The sequence below is a fragment of the Vitis vinifera genome, chromosome 10, assembly GCF_030704535.1.
Source record: "Vitis vinifera cultivar Pinot Noir 40024 chromosome 10, ASM3070453v1".
Classification (NCBI taxonomy): domain Eukaryota; kingdom Viridiplantae; phylum Streptophyta; class Magnoliopsida; order Vitales; family Vitaceae; genus Vitis; species Vitis vinifera.
Genome location: NC_081814.1, coordinates 8,042,062 through 8,066,186, shown reverse-complemented (window position 1 = coordinate 8,066,186; position 24,125 = coordinate 8,042,062). Strand labels below are relative to the sequence as shown.

At 37.1% G+C, this 24,125-nt stretch overlaps 1 protein-coding gene across 1 annotated transcript; it reads left to right on the top strand.

The window, feature by feature from the left end:
- The first annotated feature begins 541 nt into the window (after positions 1 to 541).
- On the top strand, positions 542 to 23,585 carry LOC100261696 (cellulose synthase A catalytic subunit 8 [UDP-forming]). Its single transcript, XM_059740429.1, has 25 exons — positions 542 to 678; positions 800 to 896; positions 3,021 to 3,082; positions 5,060 to 5,116; positions 9,409 to 9,468; positions 11,635 to 11,691; positions 11,871 to 11,913; positions 13,539 to 13,616; positions 14,703 to 15,036; positions 15,107 to 15,260; positions 15,362 to 15,442; positions 15,609 to 15,648; positions 16,706 to 16,924; positions 17,673 to 17,752; positions 17,869 to 17,920; positions 18,015 to 18,156; positions 18,970 to 19,236; positions 19,585 to 19,930; positions 20,030 to 20,167; positions 20,767 to 20,892; positions 20,995 to 21,207; positions 21,465 to 21,732; positions 21,822 to 22,021; positions 22,278 to 22,631; positions 22,823 to 23,585. The coding sequence occupies exons 1-25, from the start codon at positions 583 to 585 to the stop codon at positions 23,408 to 23,410; spliced, it is 4,152 nt and encodes a 1,383-aa protein (XP_059596412.1). The 5' UTR covers positions 542 to 582; the 3' UTR covers positions 23,411 to 23,585.
- The last annotated feature ends 540 nt before the right edge of the window (positions 23,586 to 24,125 follow it).

The following is a 24,125-nucleotide window of genomic DNA, read 5'->3' as shown; positions in this document are numbered from 1 at the left end:
ATAACACTCCCACCCTGGGGGCAGAACATGCATGCATATTAGGCTCATAACAGTGATCATCTCTGGAATGGTTGTTCATAATTGTATTGACTCACTCTCACCTGCATAGATGATGTCTACTTTGGATTCAATGGGTCCTGATGGATTCTTATAGTTTTAAAATATATCCAAATAGTTGGAAAAAGGTCGTACATATATAATATCAATTTTTGTTTTATTCGACATGATATTATAATCACTCTTACACAAATACAGACAAAACTCTCTCTTTATGTCGTGGGATCACGGGATAAAACAAACAAACATGTCTTTTGAACCAAACAATAATAATAGCATTTATAATGACTTGCTCTAATACTTGTAAATATTTACTTTAGGCTTGATAATAATGATAATAATAATAATAACCTCAATTATTAAAGCCCAAAGTTTCATTGCTAAAGCCCAATCCCAATGGGCTCAACCTGACAGCCCATTGGGCAATCACCGACGCGACCAGAACATGAGCCCCAACCCAACCCAACCCAAAGTTGCAGGGATTTCACAAAACCAGACACCGAGCATCGGAAAGCCCAATACCCGATGGCGGAGGCACGACGGTTGAGAGGTCACAAGGCCACCGCCACCTGCTGCATCGCCTCCCGCGACCGCCCTGGCCTCGTCGCCACTTCCGGCGAGGTAAGCTTTTTCCTTTCTTATTTCATTTTTCTTCTGTTTGGTTGCCCGGAAGCCGCAGGAACAGGAAAGATAATTGAAACCCTTTATTGGTTGTGTTATTGTGATCATTTTATGAAAATAGGATGGTTGCATTTGCTGGTTTGATATGCGATGCAAAGATGTGGTGCTTACAATGGATTTGGGAGTGAATCCAATTTCATCTTTGTGTTTCAAGCCAGGTGAGTTTGATTTAATTCTTGGATTGCATCATTGATACTGTACTGATTTCAGGATGCTTAAAGGTCGCAAATAAGTGCATCGGTTTCTTATTTTATAATGGGTTCGGGTGAATTTTGGCTCTGCCTTTAGTTTGAATATAGTCCGTGTAGAAGATGTTTTTAGAGTTCATTGCCTGCTTGGAGGGGTTGTAGTTTATTCTTCTTTTCTTGTTTTCTTGATGCCTTAGTATGACTTAGTATGCTTGAGTGTGTATTTGGGTATTGCTCCTTTTTAGCATCAAACATGCTCGATTCTGAATATAGATCAAAAGAAGATCCCCTGAAACGGTTCTGAGAAGCTTACACTACTCTTTGGCTCACAAAATAAGAAAATTAATGCTATTCTGGTGACAAAGTATGTAATCCTTTCAAATGAAGTAAAGTAACTAAGGATTTTTTTCCCTGCCCTTTTGCGCCTTACATTTTATCTGGCATCAGAATCACTGTTAATTGTTAATTATTCTCTGTTGGAAATAAAAATGGAGTCGATAAGATGAACATGCTGTACATATTCCCAAAATATTGAAGTTGAAAAATGTATAGAAAGTAAAAACTGTGACCGCCAGTTTGATATTTAGGTAGCAATGGCACAGTAGCTGGCTCAAATCCAATAAAACCTTTATCATTTGGGCTCATTATAACAATCCTGTTATTGCATTTTATTTCCAAGATTTGTGCTTATATGTGTTTCACTAAGATTTTTATAGTGGTCAAACACTTAAGTTCAATTCCATCTTGGACTTAACTCCCTTTGTTGAAAGAGTAGAGCTTTTAAATTTTCCTAAAAAAATAATTATCAATTGTTATTTGATAATGTGGAAATTTTTGTGGTGACACTTCTCGGAGACACTAGTGGATCCCCAGATCCCCATTCCTCTTATTCCACTTGAACTGGGGTTGATATGTGTGAATCTTTCCTTTGTGAGCCTCTAACTCTAACAATCAGACAAGGCCCTCAAAGCTGTCCAAAATACTTGTTGAGCCTGAAATCGAGGTGCACTATTCTCATGTGGGCTTCCCTAGCCCAGTCTTGAATCAGGTGACCCTGAAGCATCTAATATCATGCAACTAGGCATCCCCTGCTTGAGGTAAACCCTTTGGCTTAATGGAGATGTCCTCAAATGACCACTCTCTTTGAGGGGCACAAGGAGGCAACCATCAAAGGAACCCTCATGATGGGGCAAATTGTTGGGTATTTCTCATAACCTTTTTAACAAGGTTAGGAGGTGTCAAGTAGAGCCAGGGTATGAATCTGGGAAGTGATCTATGCTTTCTAACATGGTTTGGTCATGCATAATGAAGATCAAATAATGGACCCGGAAGGACAAGTGAATTTATTCAAGTTCAAAGCACAAGAACCAGAAATACACCAAAAAGAAATCAGATAGTGAGAAAAAGCATATGATGGTGATGTGGTAGAGGAGGTTGGTTGTAAATGAGGATGGATTAGTGATGGAATCTTCTGTTTTATGTAGGTTTTGTAACGTGAAAGACAACATTAAGTGGTTATTTGTTGGGCTTGTTTTGGAGCACATTGATATTGGTTTCTATGGGCTGAAAGGGAGGGTATAATTGGTGAGAACTCGGGCATTGTGGTATTTCCTGTGTGAGGGGGTTTGGTAGAGTTTCTTCAGCTACAGGGACATGCTTTACTTCACTGACGGTGAAGCATGTTAATTGATTTTCTTGATGATCTGTATCTAGAGATAGTTTTCCTTTGTGCTATTCTTGTTTTTATCCTTGTATGTTTCGCATGAACTCGCATTGCTCCTTTATTCACCTTTACTGTTCTCTTGCTTATAAATGAATTTAAAAGAAAAAGGGAAAAGGAAAAAACATGATGGTCCACGACTAAGTAGAGGAGGTAACCATACATAGAGCAAAATGGCGTAATGGGATCCCATGTAGCCAATCTCAAAAAGTTAGGTTTTTGGAATAGTCTTTGTGGAGATTTTAACATATGAAGTTGGGTGATAATTTTTCTAGTATGGCATTTATATCATTAGAATCTAGGTTATGTTTTTGAATCTTGAGTGGGAAAAGATTAGTAATCTGTTCTTTGCAAATGATTGTGGTATCACCCAGGGAATGAAGATATCATTTATGTCTCCTCAGGATCGGAAGTCAAGTGTTTCGATGTGCATTTGGTAATGATTTTATTGTTTTGTTACAACATCGACTAGTTGCAATCTTTCATGAACTTCTGCTTCATTTATAAACTGCTGTCTTTGAGTCATATTATTATTTTTTATTGATGGTTTTTTAGTTAATGAGAACATTTCTTAAATTTTTAAATAATTGAGCTTGCCCTACTACAATTGTATCTCACTATTGCAGAAATTTATTACATCAGCTGTGCAAGATATTAGTAGAAAAAGGAAACAAAATGAAATTACAACTCTCCATAAAACTGGCATCCACAACCAATTTGGCTAGAGTGCAAATTTAAGAACCTTGCAAGAAGTTGACCTAACCGCCTTCCTGATATTATTTGACCCAAAATTTGAATCTATGTAAAGAAACTTAGTGCTTGATCCTCCAAAATGCATTGGAGTGCCTAATATAATGGGATCCCATATTTGATTCTAGCAACCATAACTTCTTTCTCTCTTTTTTCTTGCTCTCTTCTCCTTTCCTTCCCCTTCTTTCTCTCTCTTTTCCCTCTCCCACTCTCCTTTTATCCCCTTCTCTTTCTCTCTATCTATATGTAACGACCTGCTCCCAACCGTGTAAATATTGTCCGCTTTGGGCCCAAGGGGGCCCTCATGGCTTTAAAACGCGTCTACTTGGTTAAGAGGAGTCTCTACATACATAGCGCTAGGAACTTGCTCCCCTATCCGATGTGGGACATCACAAATAACCCCCCATACAGATACAACGTCCTCGTTGTGTCTCATGGGATTGCGGGGCCAAATAGACAAACACCCCTTACGGAGCCAAACAAACCCCCACACCGGTGTCGGGAATCGGCTCTGATACCATTTGTAACGACCTGCTCCCAACCGTGTAAATATTATCCGCTTTGGGCCCAAGGGGGCCCTCACGGCTTTAAAATGCATCTACTTGGTTAAGAGGAGTCTCTACATATATAGCGCTAGGAACTTGCTCCCCTATCCGATGTAGGACATCACTATATGTCTCTCTATTGCTCTCTTTTCGCATCTAAAACCTCTCTATTTCTTTCTTTGTCTTTCTTTCTCTCTTTCAATTTTCTTGTTCTCTCTTTTTGTCTTCTCTCCCTGCCTCTCCCTCTCTACCTCTTTTTCTTTCTCCCTCCACCCCCTCTCTTTCTCTCTTCCTCCACCCGTTCCTCTTTCTTTCTTTCTCTTATCCCTTTCTATCTTTGTCTCTCTCTTTGCTCCATCCTTTCATTTGTTTTTTCTTTGCTCTCTTTCTCTTTTCTTCGTCCCCTTCTCCCAGTTCTTCGTTCTTCCTTTCTCTATCCTTTTCTCTCTTGTCCCTCCCTCTTTCTCTCTCCTTTTCTCTCTTGTCCCTCCCTCTTTCTCTCTCCTTTCTCACTCTCCTCCTTTACCTTCTCTCTTTCGCTTCTCTTCTCCCTTTATCTTTTTTTTTCTATCCCTCTTTCCCTTCCTCTGCCCTTGTCTCTCTTCTCCCTTTGTTCCCCCCTCTCTCTCTTTCTCGTTCTCCCTCTATCTCTCCTTCATCCCTCTCTCCCTGTTCTCCATTCTCCCTTCATCTGTCCTAGTGTCTCTTGTTCCTCTGTCCCTCGTTCCCTCTTCTCTTCATCTCCTCTTCCCCCCCCCCCCCCCACCCCCTCCCTCCTTCCCCTCTCTCTTTTCTCTTTTCCTCCCCTCCCTCCCCTTCTCTGTTTCCTTCCTTCCCTTCTCTGTTGTACTTGCTGTTTTATTTATGTCATGTTTGCGCTAAAGTGCCATCATGCTTTACTGTTGACTTCTGTTCCATTAATAATTGATATCACATATTTAGTTGCTAATGCATGACCTATGTCTATCTATTGCACATGCTCCTTTAGTTGTGTCATGCTTCCACCTAGGCACTATTATGCTCTATGGTCTATTTATATCCCCCCAGTTACTTCCATTCAATTGATGTTGATTTCCCATTTCTGGTTTCTAATTCATTACCTGTTTTCTATCTTGGAGGCTGATGCATGGAAGCCATTGGAGAGTTACAACTACAATAAAGAGGAGATAAATCAGGTACATGTTATTGGTACTGTAAGTGATATTTTAACATTTTCAAGATTGTGGCCAGATTTTATGCTTTTGATCAGCACCTCTGTATTTTTCTTTGGTTATATTTGGTTAAAGAAATGCAGCTGAATTCTATGACCCATATTGGACTATGACCGGATACTGATGCTTGTGCCCAGCAACAAGCCTTTTTCTTCCGTTTTTCAATAGTGGCCAGCATTAATCAACTGTCCAAATCATCTCTTGTAACTCTAATTGACATATGAACCAAGTAGCCTTTTTTTTCTTTTTTCTTTTTCTCAAGTTTGAATAGACTGTGATTTAACTAATTTTAAAATAAAGTGGAATGCTAAGTCTAAATGATGTGTTTGTTTTTATTAAGTTCTAAATTCTATTTACATGCTAAAACACTTGAAAATTAATACTCAAATGAGTTTTTCCTTGCAAAAATGGTTATTAGTTTCTTTTTATTTTATATAAATAAGATAAATATGAGTGAACTAATAATTTGATTAAAAAAAAAGTAATAATTTAACGTATTTCCAAATACCTCAGAATGCCAAATTTATTGCAATACCCAAAATTTTAAAAACATTATTTTATATAATATTTATCAAAATAGTAGGTGGTGGTTGAGCAGAGGCTAGCAAATCGAGAGGAGTGGGGTGGTGGATGCTGATTAGCAATGATGGAATCAAAGAAATGGTCAGATTTGTGTTTGGCTGTTTGTGAAAGCTCAAGTTGAGAAGAGAAAGAAAAAAAAAGTGACTTTTTCTATTGAGAGAAAAGAATATATATATATTCACCTTTTTTTTATTAAGACAAAATTGTCTTGAAAAAAGTAATAAGTTTTTTAACAAACATTTCTAAAATGTCTTGAGTTTTGGAAACAAGTTGCTTTAAGAGTTAATGTTAAAAAGAATAAACAAGGCCTTAATCTAGGTCTGAATTGTCACTATCAATGTATGCTAATATATACCTTGTGCCATAATTCTGAGTTTCAAATTTTAGTCATTGACTGAAATTTCAAAACTGTAGGCAAATGCTTTGGCATATCATTTTGCTTATTTGGTGTAGGAATTTAGTGAAATCACCAAACTTTGCCATCTTTTGTAAAGATAAGGGAAGCTCTTTGCCAAGTATTGCAAGAAATAAAAATAAAAACAAAAAATCATTTTCCCTTTTTTAAAATTGATTTTTTTTTTCTTTTTTGGTCTCTTTTCATTATAGCTTTCTCATCCTACTCTCATTATACTTGAGCATTCAGTTTAATCTTATAATCAGTTTGACATGAGATAAACATAATTATTTAAAAGAATCATTATTCTATATTTATCCAAGAGAAAGAGACTATTATTTGTGATTGGTTGTTTCATAGTTGTTAAAGGTGCACTTTAGGCATGCATAAGCTCAGGGCATATTGACTACCTAGCTGTAGCACCTTGCCTACCACAGTCTCAGCGTTTTTTTTTTTTTTTTTTTGACAGTTTTATTCTGGAAATTTTAAGATTTATGTTAAAGTTTGTATAGTTGCATTAGTTTTTTGTTGGATGCTTATTTTTTGTTGCTTTAATTAAAATTTTGGATCATATTTGGTGATATAAGTATATGACAAATGTTTACATGTCCAAATTTGCAATATATTTTATAAAATGAACATGCACCCTAGGTTGCGTTTAGTTCCTTGCACCTTTCAGAATTATATATATATATTTTCAATTTAAATATTTCATTTTCTTTTATTTAGTTGAAGATTTTTAAGAAATTTGTTAATTTTGAGTGAAACTATAGGGAAGAAAATGCTTGATTATTTTGATTTGGTGCATAGTGTTGATTTGGTTTATTTGTATACATATATATATAAGTAATAGGAATGTATCTTAGGGTTAAAGGGGGACAAATCAAATACATATGGAGTATACTAATTTTTTTAATTTGTTTATTTATTCATTTTTTTATCTTATAAATGATGCACTTTTTAATGCACACATTATTTTAATGATGTTTTATGTTTAAAAAATGTATCATACTATTATTTGCATGTTGTATACAAAGTTTTCTTTGAAGTTTTCACATCTTGGTAATAATTTCTGTAAATTTAAAAAAAATAGTATTTGGATATTTTATTGATAGTTGTTTCCATATTTTTCATATTTCAATGTTTCATTTTTGTTGTTTGTTGGCTTTAGATGAGTACATTTGGTTTGTAGAAATTGCATTCTTTATCTGATGAAATATACATATATATATATATATATATATATATATATATATATATATACCAAAACATCATAGAGCATGCTCCTCTTGCTAAAATGATGTCAATTACTTTGTTGCCCATGAACATCATTTTTAGGGAGTTTTAAGGATGAAGCAAGGCTTAGATGATCAGAGGCTGCTGGACAGAAAATGGAGAGGAAATTGGTGGTTCAGGCAGATTCAAGAACCTTTGGGAACAGAGTGTCTGTGGATCAGGGTCAAACAGTTGGTTGGATTGTTTGAGAAGGAAGAAGGTTACCAAAGGTGGATCAAAAGTAGGAAGTAGGTGATTTGAATGGCTGGAATGTTTGGATTACTGCTGTAAAGGGGGATCAGAGGAACATCTTTGTTGAGATTTTAGAGGCAATTGTATATGGTATCAGATTGGACCTGGGACTATGTCAAGCAAGTAGATGCCTTGTGCTCTCTTTTCATCCCAAGATGATAGGTGATTCTTCATTATCTTGCAGGAAGGAGAGTGGCTTGCATTGATCATCAAAATAAAAGATATGGGTTTTGTTGAGGTAGTGGCAAAAACAATGCAGTCAAAGAGGGGAGGCTGGTGTTCATGGCCCTGTAAGCCCAGCTGTGGCACAGAGAGCCATACCCAAGTAGTGAATTCAGCTGAAATAGTGAACAACTTGAAGGATTTGAAAAGTTGTTTAGTTGAGTGGTGGAGGGATTTTGATTATCCTATTCCTGATAGACTGTCACTGGAGTTGTGGGACCTAGGTGGTGGATTGAGGGGTGAGAATAGTTGAACTCAATGCTGCTCTCTTCTTGTTTGTGTTCAAGTCAGAGAAAGGTTATAGAATGTTTAGGTGTAGACTTTGGTTTCTTGACATATGGGTTCCTTCAGTTGGTTGTTTGAGGAAAGGAGTTGAATTAAAGGCTGCTCATTTATGGAGTAGAAAATGGTCTAAGAGGGTAGGGAGCTTATTGGGTGGGTTCTTGCCAGTGGATGAGAGCATGGTCTTGTGGCCACATTCTAGGTGGGGTTTGTTGAAAGATAATGGTTGTGGATTCCCAGGTGAGATCAGGATTAGGGTGAGTTGTTTAATATTCAATCCTTCTTGTGGAGACAGCACCATGGATGAATTTGGAGTTGAAAGAAGGCCTGTCAGTTTGTTATCTGACAAGGGATGGGTGTTCAGAGGTCGAAGAAGAAGAAGCACATGAGGTCATGCATGAACTGAGAAGCGTATATGGATGTGCGAGACTGAGAGGTTATGATAGTGAAGTACATGTGGCTGTCTCTGGTGAAAAGGTGGGTGAGTGAGGACCGTTAGACATGAATTAAGAATTTGAACATGGGTAGTGGTGGGGTTACTGATTCTATGCTGTCCAATTCAATTCAATTGGTCTGGCCCAAGGAGCTCAGGCCTCTCGGGGAAGGTGAAAACCTTCCTGAGGATAATATCAACACAGTGAATTTTGGGCTGTTAGACCCCACTAAAGGAGGTCTTTATGGACCATGGTGATAGCTGCCCAGTGTTGGAGACTAGTCTTCTAGTTCTGACTCCAATGTGGCTGGGATAATGTCTTCTGATTCCTCTAGTGATTGTGAGTTTTATTATGCTAGCATTAAGCAGATTGCTTTTGGCATTGCTTCTAAAAATATGGATGAGGGTGATGGGCTTTGGCAGAGTAAGGCGAAGCTGTTACTCTGCACTAGGAAGCAGAGAATTCCTTGGCTCTTAGTATAAAGCAGTTGTGGGTTAGGGAGGCTGAAGAGGTGTTTTCCTGCCTCGAAGACTGCTCGAGTCCCTAGCTTGGAGAGGAGGAATGATGGTCCCTTGAGAATGGTTACAGGTGTTTTTATAATCTTACAGCTTTCTCTTGTTCCTTAATATATGTTATTTTATGAGTCACATTATGCCATTTGATGTTTGGTTTGGATCTTATTGGTTTGTGAAGTTCCCTCTCCATCTTTTATCATAGTCCAAATCATGACTTCATATATAACAGGATTTTCTTTTAGTCTATGCAATATCACGCATAAAGAATTTTTGAACAGAATTTTATTTCAATGTCTGCAGATTGCATGCAATTCTAAGTCATCTTTTCTTGCATCTGCAGATGATGATGGTGATGTCAAGGTACTAATTGTTCATTGATTGGGTTTTGTTTTTCTGTTAATAATAGCAATATGTATAGATTGGGTTTTATACACTGTTATATACTTGTATCAATCCTTATGTTGGATATATAGCCATTTGGTAGAGGTGTGTTTTTGTGAGTGTGTGTTGTGATGTAGGGAGGGATGGAAGGGGAGTTTATTGCCTGTTGTTGGGTTGGAATTGATACCAAGCTTAGTTTTCCCCTGCTACTTTTCTTTTTTGTTGAGAAAATTTTATCTTATTATTCAGCTGATCATGCTGGCATCATTGGTAAAGCATATGGTTGCTACTAGAGATTTTTCATGAGCAACTGTATGATACAAGAATTTTAGGTTGTGCCTTTCTCCGTCTGCAATTTTTCTGTTCTCTATTGTGTGGATTTGTCGTGTTATTTTTCTTATGTTTACATACATAATTTAACTTGCATTAACTCCTTAGATTTGAAGGGTTAAACCTAAATTAGAAAAACATAGTTTTCTCTGTAGGTTATGTGTACAAAAGGTGAAGGCATAGGAACAAAATAAGCAGGAAGTAAAAAAAACAAAGTTGAGGGAGAAGGAAGAATCCTGTTGTGTGCTGGATGGATGATATGACATGGACTGCCTCAAACACAGTTCCACAGTATTTTTCTTTAGTTTCCACTACCATAACAAAAAATAAAATAGAATAAAATGAAAAAGCAAAAGATACATATATGATAGAGATCTTCAGGGTATTGTATCCCTTCTTACAGGAATTTCAAATAGGTAATACTCCATAACATACCATGATAAGACTCTTGACTAAAAGTATGCAAAAAATGAATAAACCAATCAGCAGATCCTTTTCACATAATAGAATAGGATAGAATAAATTTATTCAGGTTTTACTTGGTGGTAAAGGACCAATGTCATACCCTTTTCTCCTAAATTCTTAATAGAGAAAGAGTCTTGGCAAAATACCTTACATCCTGATAATTTCCTTTCTTGGAGTATCTCTATTACTTGAAATCACATGGCCTAGAGAATTTCCATTTAGGCTGAGAAAATGGAACAAGGTCATTGGCCTATGGACCATGAATAATGCCCAGGTTGATTTTTTTATTATTACCTCAGCAGGCCTCCTTGGGCAAGCTAGCATTTTTATCTCAAAATAAATGAGTATTTTACCATTTTTTATTTGATTAAACACCCACTTTTTTGGGCAATGTTGGTCTTCTAATACTTGGAATCTATCTCACACATTTTGTCTGCCCCTCACTATGAGACCTCCCTGTATACAGTTCTGAAGAACAAAAAATATTGAACGGAGAATTATCAGGATATTGTCTTATAGAATCTATTATCGTCTGCCCATGTCATCTTCCACATTAAAGGGAAACTAATTAATTTTAGTTTTAGAATATCTGAAAGAACGTGGATGGTTTACAGTTTAGTTAAAGCTTAAAAACTTGGAGTTTGTAAGTTTAAACTTGTAGCTAAGAGGTAAATGAACATGTCATGCATTATAACCTATATTGATTAAACAGAGGTGTATTGTTTTACTTCCAAAGCTACACGATTTCTTACTGGTAGTAAAAACATTAAAGAAGTTCATGATTTCTTGCTGAGATCATGGAGATTTGTACATTGCATATGAATACATTGAATGAAATGTCATTTTGTGGCACTTATATAATCTATACTCACATTTAAAGTGTTCAATATAAAAGATTAAATTTTTTATGCTTAATTTTGTATGGAAATGATCAATGATTATCACATCTCTTGTTTTTGAAGTTTTAGGTGTTTTGTATATATATATATTTTTTTTCTTTCAATTTCACTAAAACATTTTAGTGTATCTTAAAAACATAATAGGGTACAGTAAAAATTTGAAAAGATAGTGATACATGATTTGATAGCTAAGTGGATATAACTCCTCTTGAGCCACACCACCATGCAATCATCTTATTTCTTGTTTGGTCTTATTGTCAACTAAGTAAAGAGTTTTCCTTGGTAATTTTCAACATTATGCTCTCTCACTCTTATAATTTTCAGCATTATGCTCTCTCTCTCTCTCTTGCATATATCATTAATTTTAAGTTACTTAAACTAGAAGAAACCAGAGTTTCCGGTAGTGCTACTACTTCTGTGATTCAACAGCTTACTGTGGTCTTAATGACAGATAATTGACATTCGCCAGAAATGCCTATTTAAAACATTAAGATCTGGACATACAAGTGTATCCTTTCTCATTAACTGGGGTACTTTCTCTTTTTCAGAGCTTCAATATGTTCAATGAAACTTACATTTTTTTTTTTTAAAGAAAAAATGTAATAGTATATTGAACATTAGTTTTGAATGGTCTTTCTATCCTAAGACATTGTTTTCATATTGTTCCTCCTTAACCATATATTATAGATTTGTAGCAGCGTGAAATTCCTTCCTTGGAGACCTTGGGAAGGTATTTCTTTTAATTTGCAGTAATGTATTTCTTTAATAGTAAATCTCTCATTGGAGATCTTGGGAAGTTATTTCTTTAATCTATAGTAACTCTTTCTCTCTCTCTCTCTCTCTCTCTCTCTCTCTCTGTGTATATATATACACACTAAACACTCTCACAAGTGACTGGTATTTGCCTTGTTGGATCATGGAGTTTAAATGCACCAAATCAGTATAATGTAGGGATCTCTGACCTGTTTAATTTGCATATGAATAAAACATGGAATTCTTGAGATCTTAAACAAGGTTGTCCACTTTCCACATGTCTATTCAGAGACCTTAGACAAGGCTGTCCTTTCTACATGCCCATTCATCATTCTCCAGAAATCCTGGGCTAATTTGACTCAGTCTGATCAGAGGTTTGGAGGGGACATGATGTCTCTTGGTCTCATACTTTTGATGTCCCAAAAGAAACATAGTTCGTATGTAGTTCTAGCTGGAAATGCTGAGAAAACAAAAGATTGCATGGCTCATATCATCCAATCAAAATGCATGAGCTTCTTTATTATCCTATATGGTTCCCATTTACTGAAGTTGCAGACTTACTGGAGTCTATCAGTGGTAAGGTATAGTCCAGAATCCGTTACATTATAACCGTAAAATTATTATTCCTAATACTACTGCCTGCAATTAGACCCTCTCAGACACCATATTTATTTCAAGCACTATAGCACAGGCTCCAAGCACAATGCTTTGTCCCAACTTTTTGTGGTTTTCTAATCTTATTCCCTTAATTCTACTATGTCAACATCCTCAGAAGATTGTAAAATATGTGATGGAGTGATGTACTAATTCACCATCCAAAAGATGGGGAAGGAATGATTAGTGAATGATATCAATGCTTAACTAATGCTTTTTCTTCCTTTTGTTTTCCATTTTGTATCATTTATGGACGTGCATAACCCGGTGTGTTTTCTATGTCACCAATGTTGATTTTGGCCCATATCAGCCTGTGAGCATATTCAGAAGAGTTTAATATATGTCAATGGAACCTTGAAGCACTGAAATGGTTCTCAATGAAAAAGAGAAGGAAATAAAAGAGTAATTAACTAAAACAGTGCTCAAGTAATACACTCACTACAATCTTATATTCATGGATTGCATAATTCAACCTATGGAAAGACATTGGAGTTGCCAGCACTACTCTGTACCACAACTCTAGCCTCTAGATGTTTTCATAATAGTGTATCACATTCATACATAAATGAAGAAAGGAACCTAATTTCTGTCCCAAAAAAAAAAATGAAAGGAGTAATGAACTAGATCAACACTCAATTCTTAATTTACACAATCTTTCTACATTGTCTGTGGACAGGACCACATTAACTATAAATGTGGAAGCTGCTGTATAATGGTGTTATTTCATTGAGTTTGCTACACAACATTGTGCAATTGTGCATGGAATGTCATGCTCAAGTTGGCTTGTTGCTTGTGGATGTATTTTAAAAGCCTGTTACCAAATTATGGTATTATGCAAAATCTGCTACATGACTACATATTATGATTGCTGCAATTTCTTACAACATGCACCTGAACTTGTGATATCTTTTTTGACTAGCATTTTGTGTTTGGGAAACATTTTGTCAGTCATTACTGGTGGTCTTGATTCAAAGCTTGTAATGTGGGACTTCTCCAAGGGACGGCCATACAAAATTGTGGACTTTGGTATTTATGTTTTATACTGTTAATCTTCTATGTATACTCTCTTGCCCTTCACAACTCTTGGATGAACTGATCAAACTAGATGGGCTTCAGAAAAATTAAATCTGAGGTGGTAGCACGGGAACATGGATTCTCTGTCAACATTAGCATAAATTGTTTGTAGTAAAGTGTGTGGAAACAAAAAAAAAAAACTGATGAGGCTGTGGAAGTTGTTTTCCATGATATTTCTTTGGCACAGTTTCACATGTTCCAGGAACAGGAATGTGGAAAGTGGGTTTCTCAAAAATGGGTGGTTGATAACTAATAGTTTGGCCCTTGGTATTTGGGTGATGCAGTCATGCTTTTTCTATAAAAATTCTCACTCATACGGTTAAGAACTTAGATTCATTTGATGTACATTTTGTTGATAACTTGCCCAATGGTAGCCCTGCATATGAATCCTCCTTATTGATGACTTGGCTTTCCCTTCATATAGAAAACCTATCGTGGAAGGAGAGGCCTTGAGCATTATAAAATGAAAACACCTATCATCATATGATAGATATTGCCATCTAATATTTTGTGTTTTTATGCATGTATCATCACATTTCATAAGCAAGGTTTCATCTTTTATGGTCCCCTTCCTTCAGGCTACATTTGGTACTCAGGAGAAGTGGGTCCAGGAATGGTAGTGGTGTACTCCTAGAGATTCTTGTATTCAGTACACAAGAAAGTTATTACTTCATTAAAAGCTACTTCTATATGTGGTTCTTTAATATGAAAAAAAAAACAAAGACTTATCATTTTTTGTCAAGGCTTTCCGGGAAATAACAAAAGGCTATACCTGCCTTTTTCAATTCTCTCTGTGTTACTTCAATAACATGAGGCCTGGCTCAGGTAGCAACAGATTGGGGTGGGGATGGCTAGCTGCTAGGTTTGATCCATTTGCTCTTGTATGGTGTCACTAGCCATGAACTAAGCGCTGATGTTTGATGCCATTGTTTTGCTCGTGATGGTTTCATTTCTGTAAACTCAAATGGGTTCTTATTGTAGTTCTTATGCTTTGAAAGAAATCATTTGAGAAGTCTTACCATCTTCTCTTCACTGCAGGAATGCCTGACATGGAAAATAGTAGTAGCGCAGGACAATGTCTGAATCCTGCTTTTGTTCATGCAATAGCAGTTCCTGAAGTTGATATGTTGGAGAAATCAGGCAAAATATGTGTTGTAGCTAGGGGTGATGGTGTTGTAGATGTGATCAATATTGAATCAGAACTTGCTGCTGCTCAGTCAAAAACTTCCTCGAAACCGCAGAGAGGATCAAAATCAAGATCAAAATCAAAAGGCAGTGTCTCAACTGTTGCAGAAACTCTAAATCAAAATGGAAGGAGGAGGTTGCATTTGGATTACAGTTTGGGAGGCCATACTGCTTCTGTGTCTTGTGTGTAAGTAACTTTGTAGCTTGTAGTTCTATGGAACCAAGTTCACTTACTAAAGTTAGCACAAATGATTCAGGGCATTTGCGTTGTTTGGCGAGAGAGGGAAGTCTATAATTTCAGGTGGGAATGATAAAACAGTGAAGGTCTGGGATTGTTCCAGATACCTTGATGCTGGGCAACCTAGCAGCAGCAATGATGTTCTGCATTTGAACATCAATTTGAGCAAGAAAGTGAGTCCCATTGCCTTTCCTGGGCAATGTCCTGCTTGTCCATTTTTTTTTCCTCTCAGTTGCATTTCAAGTTTCTTATCTAGAACTTCTCACTTTGGCAGGTCAATTGGCTCTGCACAACTCCAGCTGATTCAGAAAACCTTGTCGTATGTGACACAACCAAAGTAGTAAAGGTTCATACCGTTTCATAGCTTATTCAGAAGCCTGGTCAAGTAAAGGTTTATACCATTTCATAGCTTATTCAGAAGCCTGCGCCATGGATTGTCATTCATGTAAAGCATGCCCTATCTCTGGCATGGTAGCAGGTGGCTTTCTGTCTGTATCAGTTTTGAACATATGGTTGGCTAGTTTATGTCTGATCACAGATTGTATATTGAGAAGATTTATGGTTCCAAGCATTGGAGCCCATAATAGTATTGAGGCATTTTAGGACAAAATTTTCCTAGAATTAGGTGGAAGATAGCCAATTTTGTGTAATACACACAGTAGTTGAGTTGAGACAACTTTTTGAAATTCATGCTTCAAACTGGAATCATGTTGTATTGTTTGGCATAATGGGAAGAGCTGTCAAGTTGCCATTCTTAATCCAGCATATCTTTTAGATGGCGAAGAGACTATTCATACTGCTTAAACTAATTTAATAACTAAAAAGTTCACAAAATGATGCGCAATGCAATCCAGGACAATGATATCACGATCCATTTGTTAACAAATATTTTTCTTTGAGTGAAATCAGTGAATAATTTCAATCCAGGGATATGCAAAATGAATTGTGAAGAGAATTATGTATCAGAAGACACTTGGGCATTTTAATTCCTGTTAAAAGCTGCTAGAACTTATCGATGTTCTGATGGCTTAAATTTGAAGGCATCTGTGTTTCCTCCTTGAATACTTCGAATTTTACCTAAGAAATCTGCAGACAGCACTTAAATGATGCAACTCCATGTTGCATTCAATAAAGGTGGGTCAGGTTTCTCAATCCAAAACTCTGAAGAACCACATAGCTTGTTTTGCAAATTTACATTACTGCATCTTTGCCCACGCCAGCAACCTCCTCCTGAATATCATTAGGGGAAACAAAAGAAAGGTAAATAAATAAATGAACTTCCATTTGGGTCGTGGGTCAAGTCCAGTCACGACACTCAGACAAGGGCACAAGATTGGTTAGTTAAGATGTGCCCCGCCCAACCGCAACCTTCCTTAGAGCTCCCGCAAAATTTCAAATCTTCCCAAGCAAAGAAGAAAAAAATGGACGTTGCTTCTCATCTCTCTCACTCTCTGGAAAAATGACACCAACACCCCAACCTCCACCCCCCACCAACAACCACCCTCCATCCTTCCTCACCTCTACTAAGTTGCTTTCACCAGCCTCTTCCCTCTCTCATGGATTTGGGTATTCCCATATAACATTGGACCAGACCTCAAACCCCACTAGCAGGGCTGAGGAAGAGCGGGAGTTTCTCAGGAGAGGGGAAGTGATATCAAAATGATGCAATCTGGGGTTCCACCCTGCACCACCTGTGGTGAACCTGTGGGGTTTGATTCAAATGGGGAGGTGTTTGTGGCATGTCATGAGTGCAATTTCCCTGTTTGCAAGTCTTGTTTGGACTATGAAATCAAGGAAGGGCGCAAGGTCTGCTTGCGCTGTAGCACTCCCTATGATGGTATTTCTCTTACTTAAATTTCTTTATTTTAAGTTTATGGATTCGTTTTTCTGTACGTGGGTTAGTTGTTTTGTGTTTCATACTTGCTTTATTCTTTCCAATTCTGGCATTTTATTGCTTAATATTGAAAATCTTGGTTAGTAATGCATTTATGTGACAAAATCATTTTGAAAAGCACAATCTCATGATAATCAACTCCCACATTTGAAATATTCTTTATAAACTTCGTTGCTCTGAGACAAATTGTGCAGTATTTTGAACTGTTAAAATGTTTCTCACATAATGAATAGAGGCAGAATTCATATTTCCTTTTCTGCTATGCTGCTGTTTCCTGGGAATCACAATTTTGGAACATTTGTTTTGTGTTCCATTTGGCCCTCTGATGCATGGTTTAATTCCTGGAAAGAATCAGAGAAGAGAAAAGAAAGTGATTCAGAATGCCTTTTCCTTATACTTTTCCTTCTTTCAGATGAAGTATAAGAGAATATTAAGGGAGAAAATAACATGCTTGAAAATTTTCCCTCATATCTCATGTCTTTCATATATTTTCTCTCATAAGATAAAGAAAGTGATAATATTAGAATTTGAAACAATGCCTTGTAGGCAGATAGGATAATTACTTGAAAGAATCCCAAAGAGTAAGCCACTTTGATCTTCACTGATATGTGCTTCCTCCTTTTTGATAAGCTCTGTTGTGGCTCTCATAATTTAGTATCCCAAGTTAAATGTTTGGCTGTGAATTCTCCAGAGAGCTCAACAATGGCTGATGTTGAAACAAATCAATCCAGCAACCATTCCACCATGGCTGCGCACCTCAATGATGCTCAGGTATGAATGCACATTTGGTTATTGTTTTTCTTGCTATTGGTTGAACAGTCACCCTGTTTATATTTAAAGCTTCCGAACATTTGGATGAAACAATTTTCTATCATTGTGTTGTTTAGGATGTTGGAATGCATACTAGACATGTCAGTACTGTGTCGACAGTGGATAGTGGTGCGTAAATATTGATTTCTTTTATCATAATTAATCTGGTCTGTAACCATTTCTCCAGAATAGTTGCTGACTTATATTTTCTGTTTTTTTGAAGAACTAAATGATGATTCTGGGAATCCAATATGGAAGAATAGGGTGGAGAGTTGGAAGGACAAAAAGAGCAAGAAGAAAAAGGCTACCAGTAAGGCTAAACATGAAGCTGAAATTCCACCTGAGCAGCAAATGGAAGAAAAGCAGTAAGTATAATGAGCATTCAGATGATTCTAAAACAGCTCATGAGAGTACACACACTGCACAATGATTTTGTAGATCACTTGAAAAAATGACTTCAAGGGGTTGGATGTGTATTTGTTCCCAGTGGTACAAAATGAAATTCTAAAAGGATCTCTCTAATGGGGTATGGCAGACATGCTTCTCCAAAAAAAAAAATTCTCTGTTCATGCATTACCTGAAGATGCTTATAACATAAGACATTTACTTCACATGCTTATGTGTTTATCTTTTCACTAGGTTACCATGTGCATCAAAGAAAAAAATATTTTGTCAGGGCATTGATAAATCAAATGTAGTTGATAAGTGGTTTCTATATATTGAGATAGTATTCAGTTCTCACTAAACACAGTCATATGGTATTTCAAATATGAAATCAGGGAAAAGAACTATTCAAGTTCAAATTTCTCAAGCAATTTTAGATTAGACTGAAATCTATGGGTTGGCTTCTTCTGTATTTGAAATTTTGTGTAATTGTCATTTTGTTAATGATTCTGTAGGCTTTATGCAGAGATCAAACAGGATTTTTAATCAGGAGATTCAATATACTATTCCTCCATTTCTGTATTAAATACTAGTAGTTCATTTGTTTTGTGAAGCCATCATTACCACATTCTAGTGTTTGAGGCAGTGTCAATTTAATCCTCAACAGGAAAACTGAATTGATTCTGTTCATTTGTGAATCTTGATATTTTGGGGTCAAATACCAATAGTTCAGTGAATCTTGCTTTAATGCAACTAAATCAATGTGCCAGTAAGATAAGTTGATTTCTGTGCAGGTCTGCAGATGCTGCACAGCCACTTTCGACAGTAGTTCCACTTCCACGTAACAAGCTCACACCATACAGAGGTGTGATTATTATGCGATTGATCATTCTGGCGCTTTTCTTCCATTATAGAATAACAAATCCTGTTGATAGTGCTTATGGTCTGTGGCTCACATCTATTATTTGTGAGATCTGGTTTGCTGTTTCTTGGGTGTTGGATCAGTTCCCTAAATGGACTCCCATTAACAGGGAGACATTTATTGACAGGCTATCTGCAAGGTACAAATCTTTAACTGCTAGCTTACAAATATATTGTTAAAGATGTCAAAAATAGGAGCTTGTGTTTTCTAAAATTGTTAAATAATTTAACAAGGTTGTTTGATGTACCTGACTGTTTCCTTTATAGGTATATAAAACCAGACTTTTTCACGGTTTTTTTAATTATTTTCTCTGAGTATTTTAGAAAAGGGAGAATATGAAAATATACCACATATCTTGATTCTTGAATAACCAGTAATCAAGAATGGTCAAATACAAATGATCAAAGTTAACGAACTGAACTGTAGAAGTTAGGCGAGGTTAATATTGGTTGTGTATATGAGACGGCCATTTTCAATGCCATGGCAGGTATGAAAGAGAGGGCGAACCCTCAGAGCTTGCTGCTGTGGACTTCTTTGTGAGTACAGTGGATCCACTGAAAGAACCGCCATTGATCACTGCCAATACTGTCCTTTCAATCCTTGCTGTGGACTACCCTGTTGACAAAGTCTCCTGCTATGTGTCTGATGATGGCTCTGCCATGCTTTCATTTGAATCTCTTGTTGAAACAGCTGATTTTGCAAGGAAGTGGGTTCCATTCTGTAAAAAGTTTTCAATTGAACCACGCGCACCTGAGTTTTACTTCTCACAGAAAATTGACTACCTGAAGGATAAAATCCAACCTTCTTTTGTGAAAGAACGTAGAGCAATGAAAGTAAGCATCTGAAGCTTTCTTTATTTCATATCTAATTTTTGTAAGTGCTTAAATTTTTAATGATTATCTGCTGCTAACCATCTTTTAATTGTCTTACAGAGAGATTACGAAGAGTTCAAAGTGCGGGTAAATGCATTAGTGGCAAAGGCTCAGAAAACACCAGAGGAGGGCTGGACTATGCAAGATGGAACAGCTTGGCCTGGAAATAATCCACGTGACCACCCTGGCATGATTCAGGTTAAATGATCTACTGATTAATTATTTATTCATTTTCAGAGTTGCTACAAAGTATTTTCCTTGTTTCTTCAGAGGTTATATTGAAATTTAGATGGAACACATGCACCTTCCAGTTTGAATTAGATCATCTTTTCGTTCTCTAACTAGGTCCATCTTTACAAATTCTATCACTATTTTGCCTAATTTGAATTAAGTTACATTCAGCTATAAGCTGTTTGCAGTCTAAGCATGCAGTTAACTTGAAAATCCAAGTTTTGAAATATCTGTCACTTGAGGAAAGATTTAGAATCTGACATAGCAATACCTTCTGCTGAATGTAAAATCATTAATGTTTGGATTCAAAACACTACACTATTAACTATCGACTTCTTTGGCATTTTCATGGAAATTATAGAAAATATTTATTTTCTGTATTTTTCTACAGATTTCATATCCATTATGAAAAAGAATTATTCTTTTTCATATTTGTGCAGCCACCTTCTCTTCCTCTCTTTTTAAAGTGCTGCCTAGTTATCAACTATAGTTTCTTTAGAGAATCCTATCTTATAACATGTTTTAAGAACACATTTTGATGTATGGTTTTTTCATCACTCTTTCAGGTTTTTCTTGGACATAGTGGTGCTCATGATATAGAGGGAAATGAACTTCCTCGGCTTGTGTATGTCTCAAGAGAGAAGAGGCCTGGCTACCAACACCACAAAAAGGCTGGTGCTGAAAATGCTCTGGTACATCTACTATGCTTATCATCCAAGACAAGCAATATTGGAAATGAATTGATTATTTTATGTAGCAAGTTGCATTATACTTCAATGGTTTGTTTTGGGCAGGTGAGGGTATCTGCAGTGCTCACAAATGCTCCCTTCATTCTTAACCTTGATTGTGATCACTATGTAAACAACAGCAAGGCAGTTCGTGAGGCAATGTGTTTCTTGATGGACCCACTAGTTGGACAAGATGTATGCTATGTCCAGTTCCCTCAGAGGTTCGATGGCATTGATCGCAGTGATCGATATGCCAATCGCAACACGGTCTTCTTTGATGTAAGCTTAAAGCAGCCATAATATGAGTATTTCGATTGGTTTGTATAATCATCATTAGGACTTCATAACAGTTATGAAGGGTGAAATTTGACATCTGCCAGCCATGAAGAAGATCAAATGACATTCCTAAATTAAAAATTAACATATTAATTTTTTGTTAACACATTACAAAAAGAGGGAACAAATAGAAACAGCAAAGATGATCAGAAGAGGATTTATTGTAGGCCTCTTGACAATTCTTTATTTATTACTTTCAGGTGAATATGAAAGGACTGGATGGCATTCAAGGACCAGTTTATGTGGGAACAGGTTGTGTTTTCAATAGGCAAGCACTCTATGGCTATGGCCCTCCAAATCTGCCCAATTTACCAAAGGCTTCTTCATCATCATCATCATGCTCATGGTGTGGCTGTTGTTCCTGTTGCTGCCCCTCCAAGAAGCCCTCTAAAGATCTCTCAGAGGTTTATCGAGACTCCAAGAGGGACGATCTAAATGCAGCCATCTTTAACCTCAAGGAGATTGATAGTAAGTCTGCTTTTTGACAAAACAAAGTACTAGAAAATAGTTAGCAGAGTTTTCACACCTTAAGCTATACTTGGATTTTCTCCTTGCAGATTATGACGAGCATGAGAGGTCACTGCTTATCTCCCAGATGAGCTTTGAGAAGACTTTTGGCTTATCTTCTGTGTTCATCGAGTCAACACTAATGGAGAATGGAGGAGTGCCTGAATCCGCCAACTCGCCTATACTGATCAAGGAAGCAATTCACGTCATTAGCTGTGGTTATGAAGAGAAGACAGAGTGGGGAAAAGAGGTGAGACTTCATTTACTTTTTCTCATGCTAGAATTTTATGCTAGTTTTGAAATTTTTAGAGCATACAAAGGTAGGAAACCAATCTCGATGTTAGCTTTTTCAATTGTGTTCTTGGTGGCTCCTCAATAATATCACTGCTTTTACCTCATTACATTTCTGCTCAAGACTGATTGCCAAACAGAACCCGAATATATTCACTTCCACAGAATATCAACCAATTATTATGAATATTCAAATTTTAATGGTGCCTTGTCAGATTGGCTGGATATATGGGTCGGTCACTGAGGATATCTTAACGGGTTTCAAGATGCATTGCCGAGGATGGAGATCACTTTACTGTATGCCCTTAAGGCCTGCATTTAAAGGATCAGCACCCATCAATCTGTCTGATCGTCTTCACCAGGTTCTCCGATGGGCCCTCGGATCTGTGGAGATTTTCCTGAGTAGACACTGCCCTCTCTGGTATGGGTTTGGAGGAGGCCGCCTCAAATGGCTCCAAAGGATGGCATACATAAACACCATTGTTTACCCATTTACATCTCTCCCTCTCATAGCATACTGCTCCCTCCCTGCTATATGCCTTCTCACAGGGAAATTTATCATACCAACGGTAATTTCTTTCACTCTGCATCTTCAAGCCAGCTACGTCCCTCCCTCTTAAAGCTTCTAGTTTTCTTTTCTCTTCACTAAATTACACCATACAAAGAATTCAGATTCAGAATTAGCTTAGGACTTGCTTTTGAAGATCATTAATTAAACTTACGTAACCTACTTCTTCCTCTTCTTGGAAACTTGATTCAGCTTTCAAACCTAGCAAGCGTCTGGTTTCTTGGCCTCTTCATCTCCATCATTTTGACCAGTGTGCTTGAGCTTCGGTGGAGTGGTGTAAGCATAGAAGACTTGTGGCGTAATGAGCAGTTTTGGGTCATTGGAGGTGTCTCAGCCCACCTCTTCGCCGTCTTCCAAGGATTTCTGAAGATGGTAGCTGGCCTTGACACCAACTTCACTGTGACTGCAAAAGCTGCAGATGATGGAGAGTTCGGTGAGCTCTACATGATCAAGTGGACAACACTTCTCATCCCTCCAACAACCCTTCTCATTATCAACTTGGTGGGTGTTGTTGCTGGATTTTCCGACGCTCTGAACAGCGGGTATGAAGCCTGGGGGCCACTCTTCGGCAAGGTATTCTTTGCCTTCTGGGTGATTCTCCACCTCTACCCATTCCTCAAAGGTCTCATGGGTCGGCAGAACCGGACGCCCACCATTGTTGTCCTATGGTCAGTGCTGCTGGCCTCTGTCTTCTCCCTCGTTTGGGTGAAGATAAATCCTTTCGTGCAAAAAGTCGATAATTCAACCATCGCCCAGAGCTGCATTTCCATTGATTGTTAAACTACAATAAAACGCTGGAGTTTTGGATTAAGTAGGAGTCAGAGTCAGTTCCTTACTGAACTATAAGCCGTTTTCAAGCGAGTTTTTTTTTTCTCTTCTTCACAATTTGTATTGATCTTTCCTTGGGCGTTGAACAATCAGTTTGTAAAGCTTAAACAACTGCTTTTTGGCTCAACAGCAAGCGTTACTAATGTAAAAAAAAAAAAAAAAAAAGGAAGAATTTGTGGTAATGTTCCTCCCACCTAAAATTTGAATGCTTACCCATTTCTGGTCTTAGATTTGCTTTTTCTTCGCATTGATTTCATGGAAATTCATTCAAACAGTTGGTTAAAACATCACTTTCATTTTATATGGCCTTGACTGCTTGAAGGGAATCATATTATGTATGGCAACATTAGCCCCCAACGCCCACGTTCATCACTACCAGCCCCCTAAATCTTACCCAAAATTGTGGCGTCATATAATAAATGTTCACGCAACTTTTCATAGGGTTATTCCCTAATTATAATGATTTTTCCTTTTCCATTCAGCTGCATCCACCTTTTCTTAAGTTAGATATCAAATTGCTTCATTCTCCTTCTTACTTTAATGTTTGCCACTTTTACAAGGACTTTCACTAAAATATACTTTTACTTCGTTTGGATTTTACTTACAGAAGCATTAATCTTGGTCTGTTGTCTTAAAAGTAGTGTTATTCCCTTTGGCCTTTTCTCTC

What these genes read in the sequence shown, in the direction of transcription:
- LOC100261696 (XM_059740429.1), top strand. Translation starts at nt 583, where the DNA reads ATGGCGGAGGCACGACGGTTGAGAGGTCACAAGGCCACCGCCACCTGC. An exon ending in CAGCAAATGGAAGAAAAGCA is followed by an intron (nt 18,157 to 18,969) that starts GTAAGTATAATG and finishes ATTTCTGTGCAG; the next exon opens with GTCTGCAGATGCTGCACAGC. An exon ending in TAACCTCAAGGAGATTGATA is followed by an intron (nt 21,733 to 21,821) that starts GTAAGTCTGCTT and finishes TTCTCCTTGCAG; the next exon opens with ATTATGACGAGCATGAGAGG.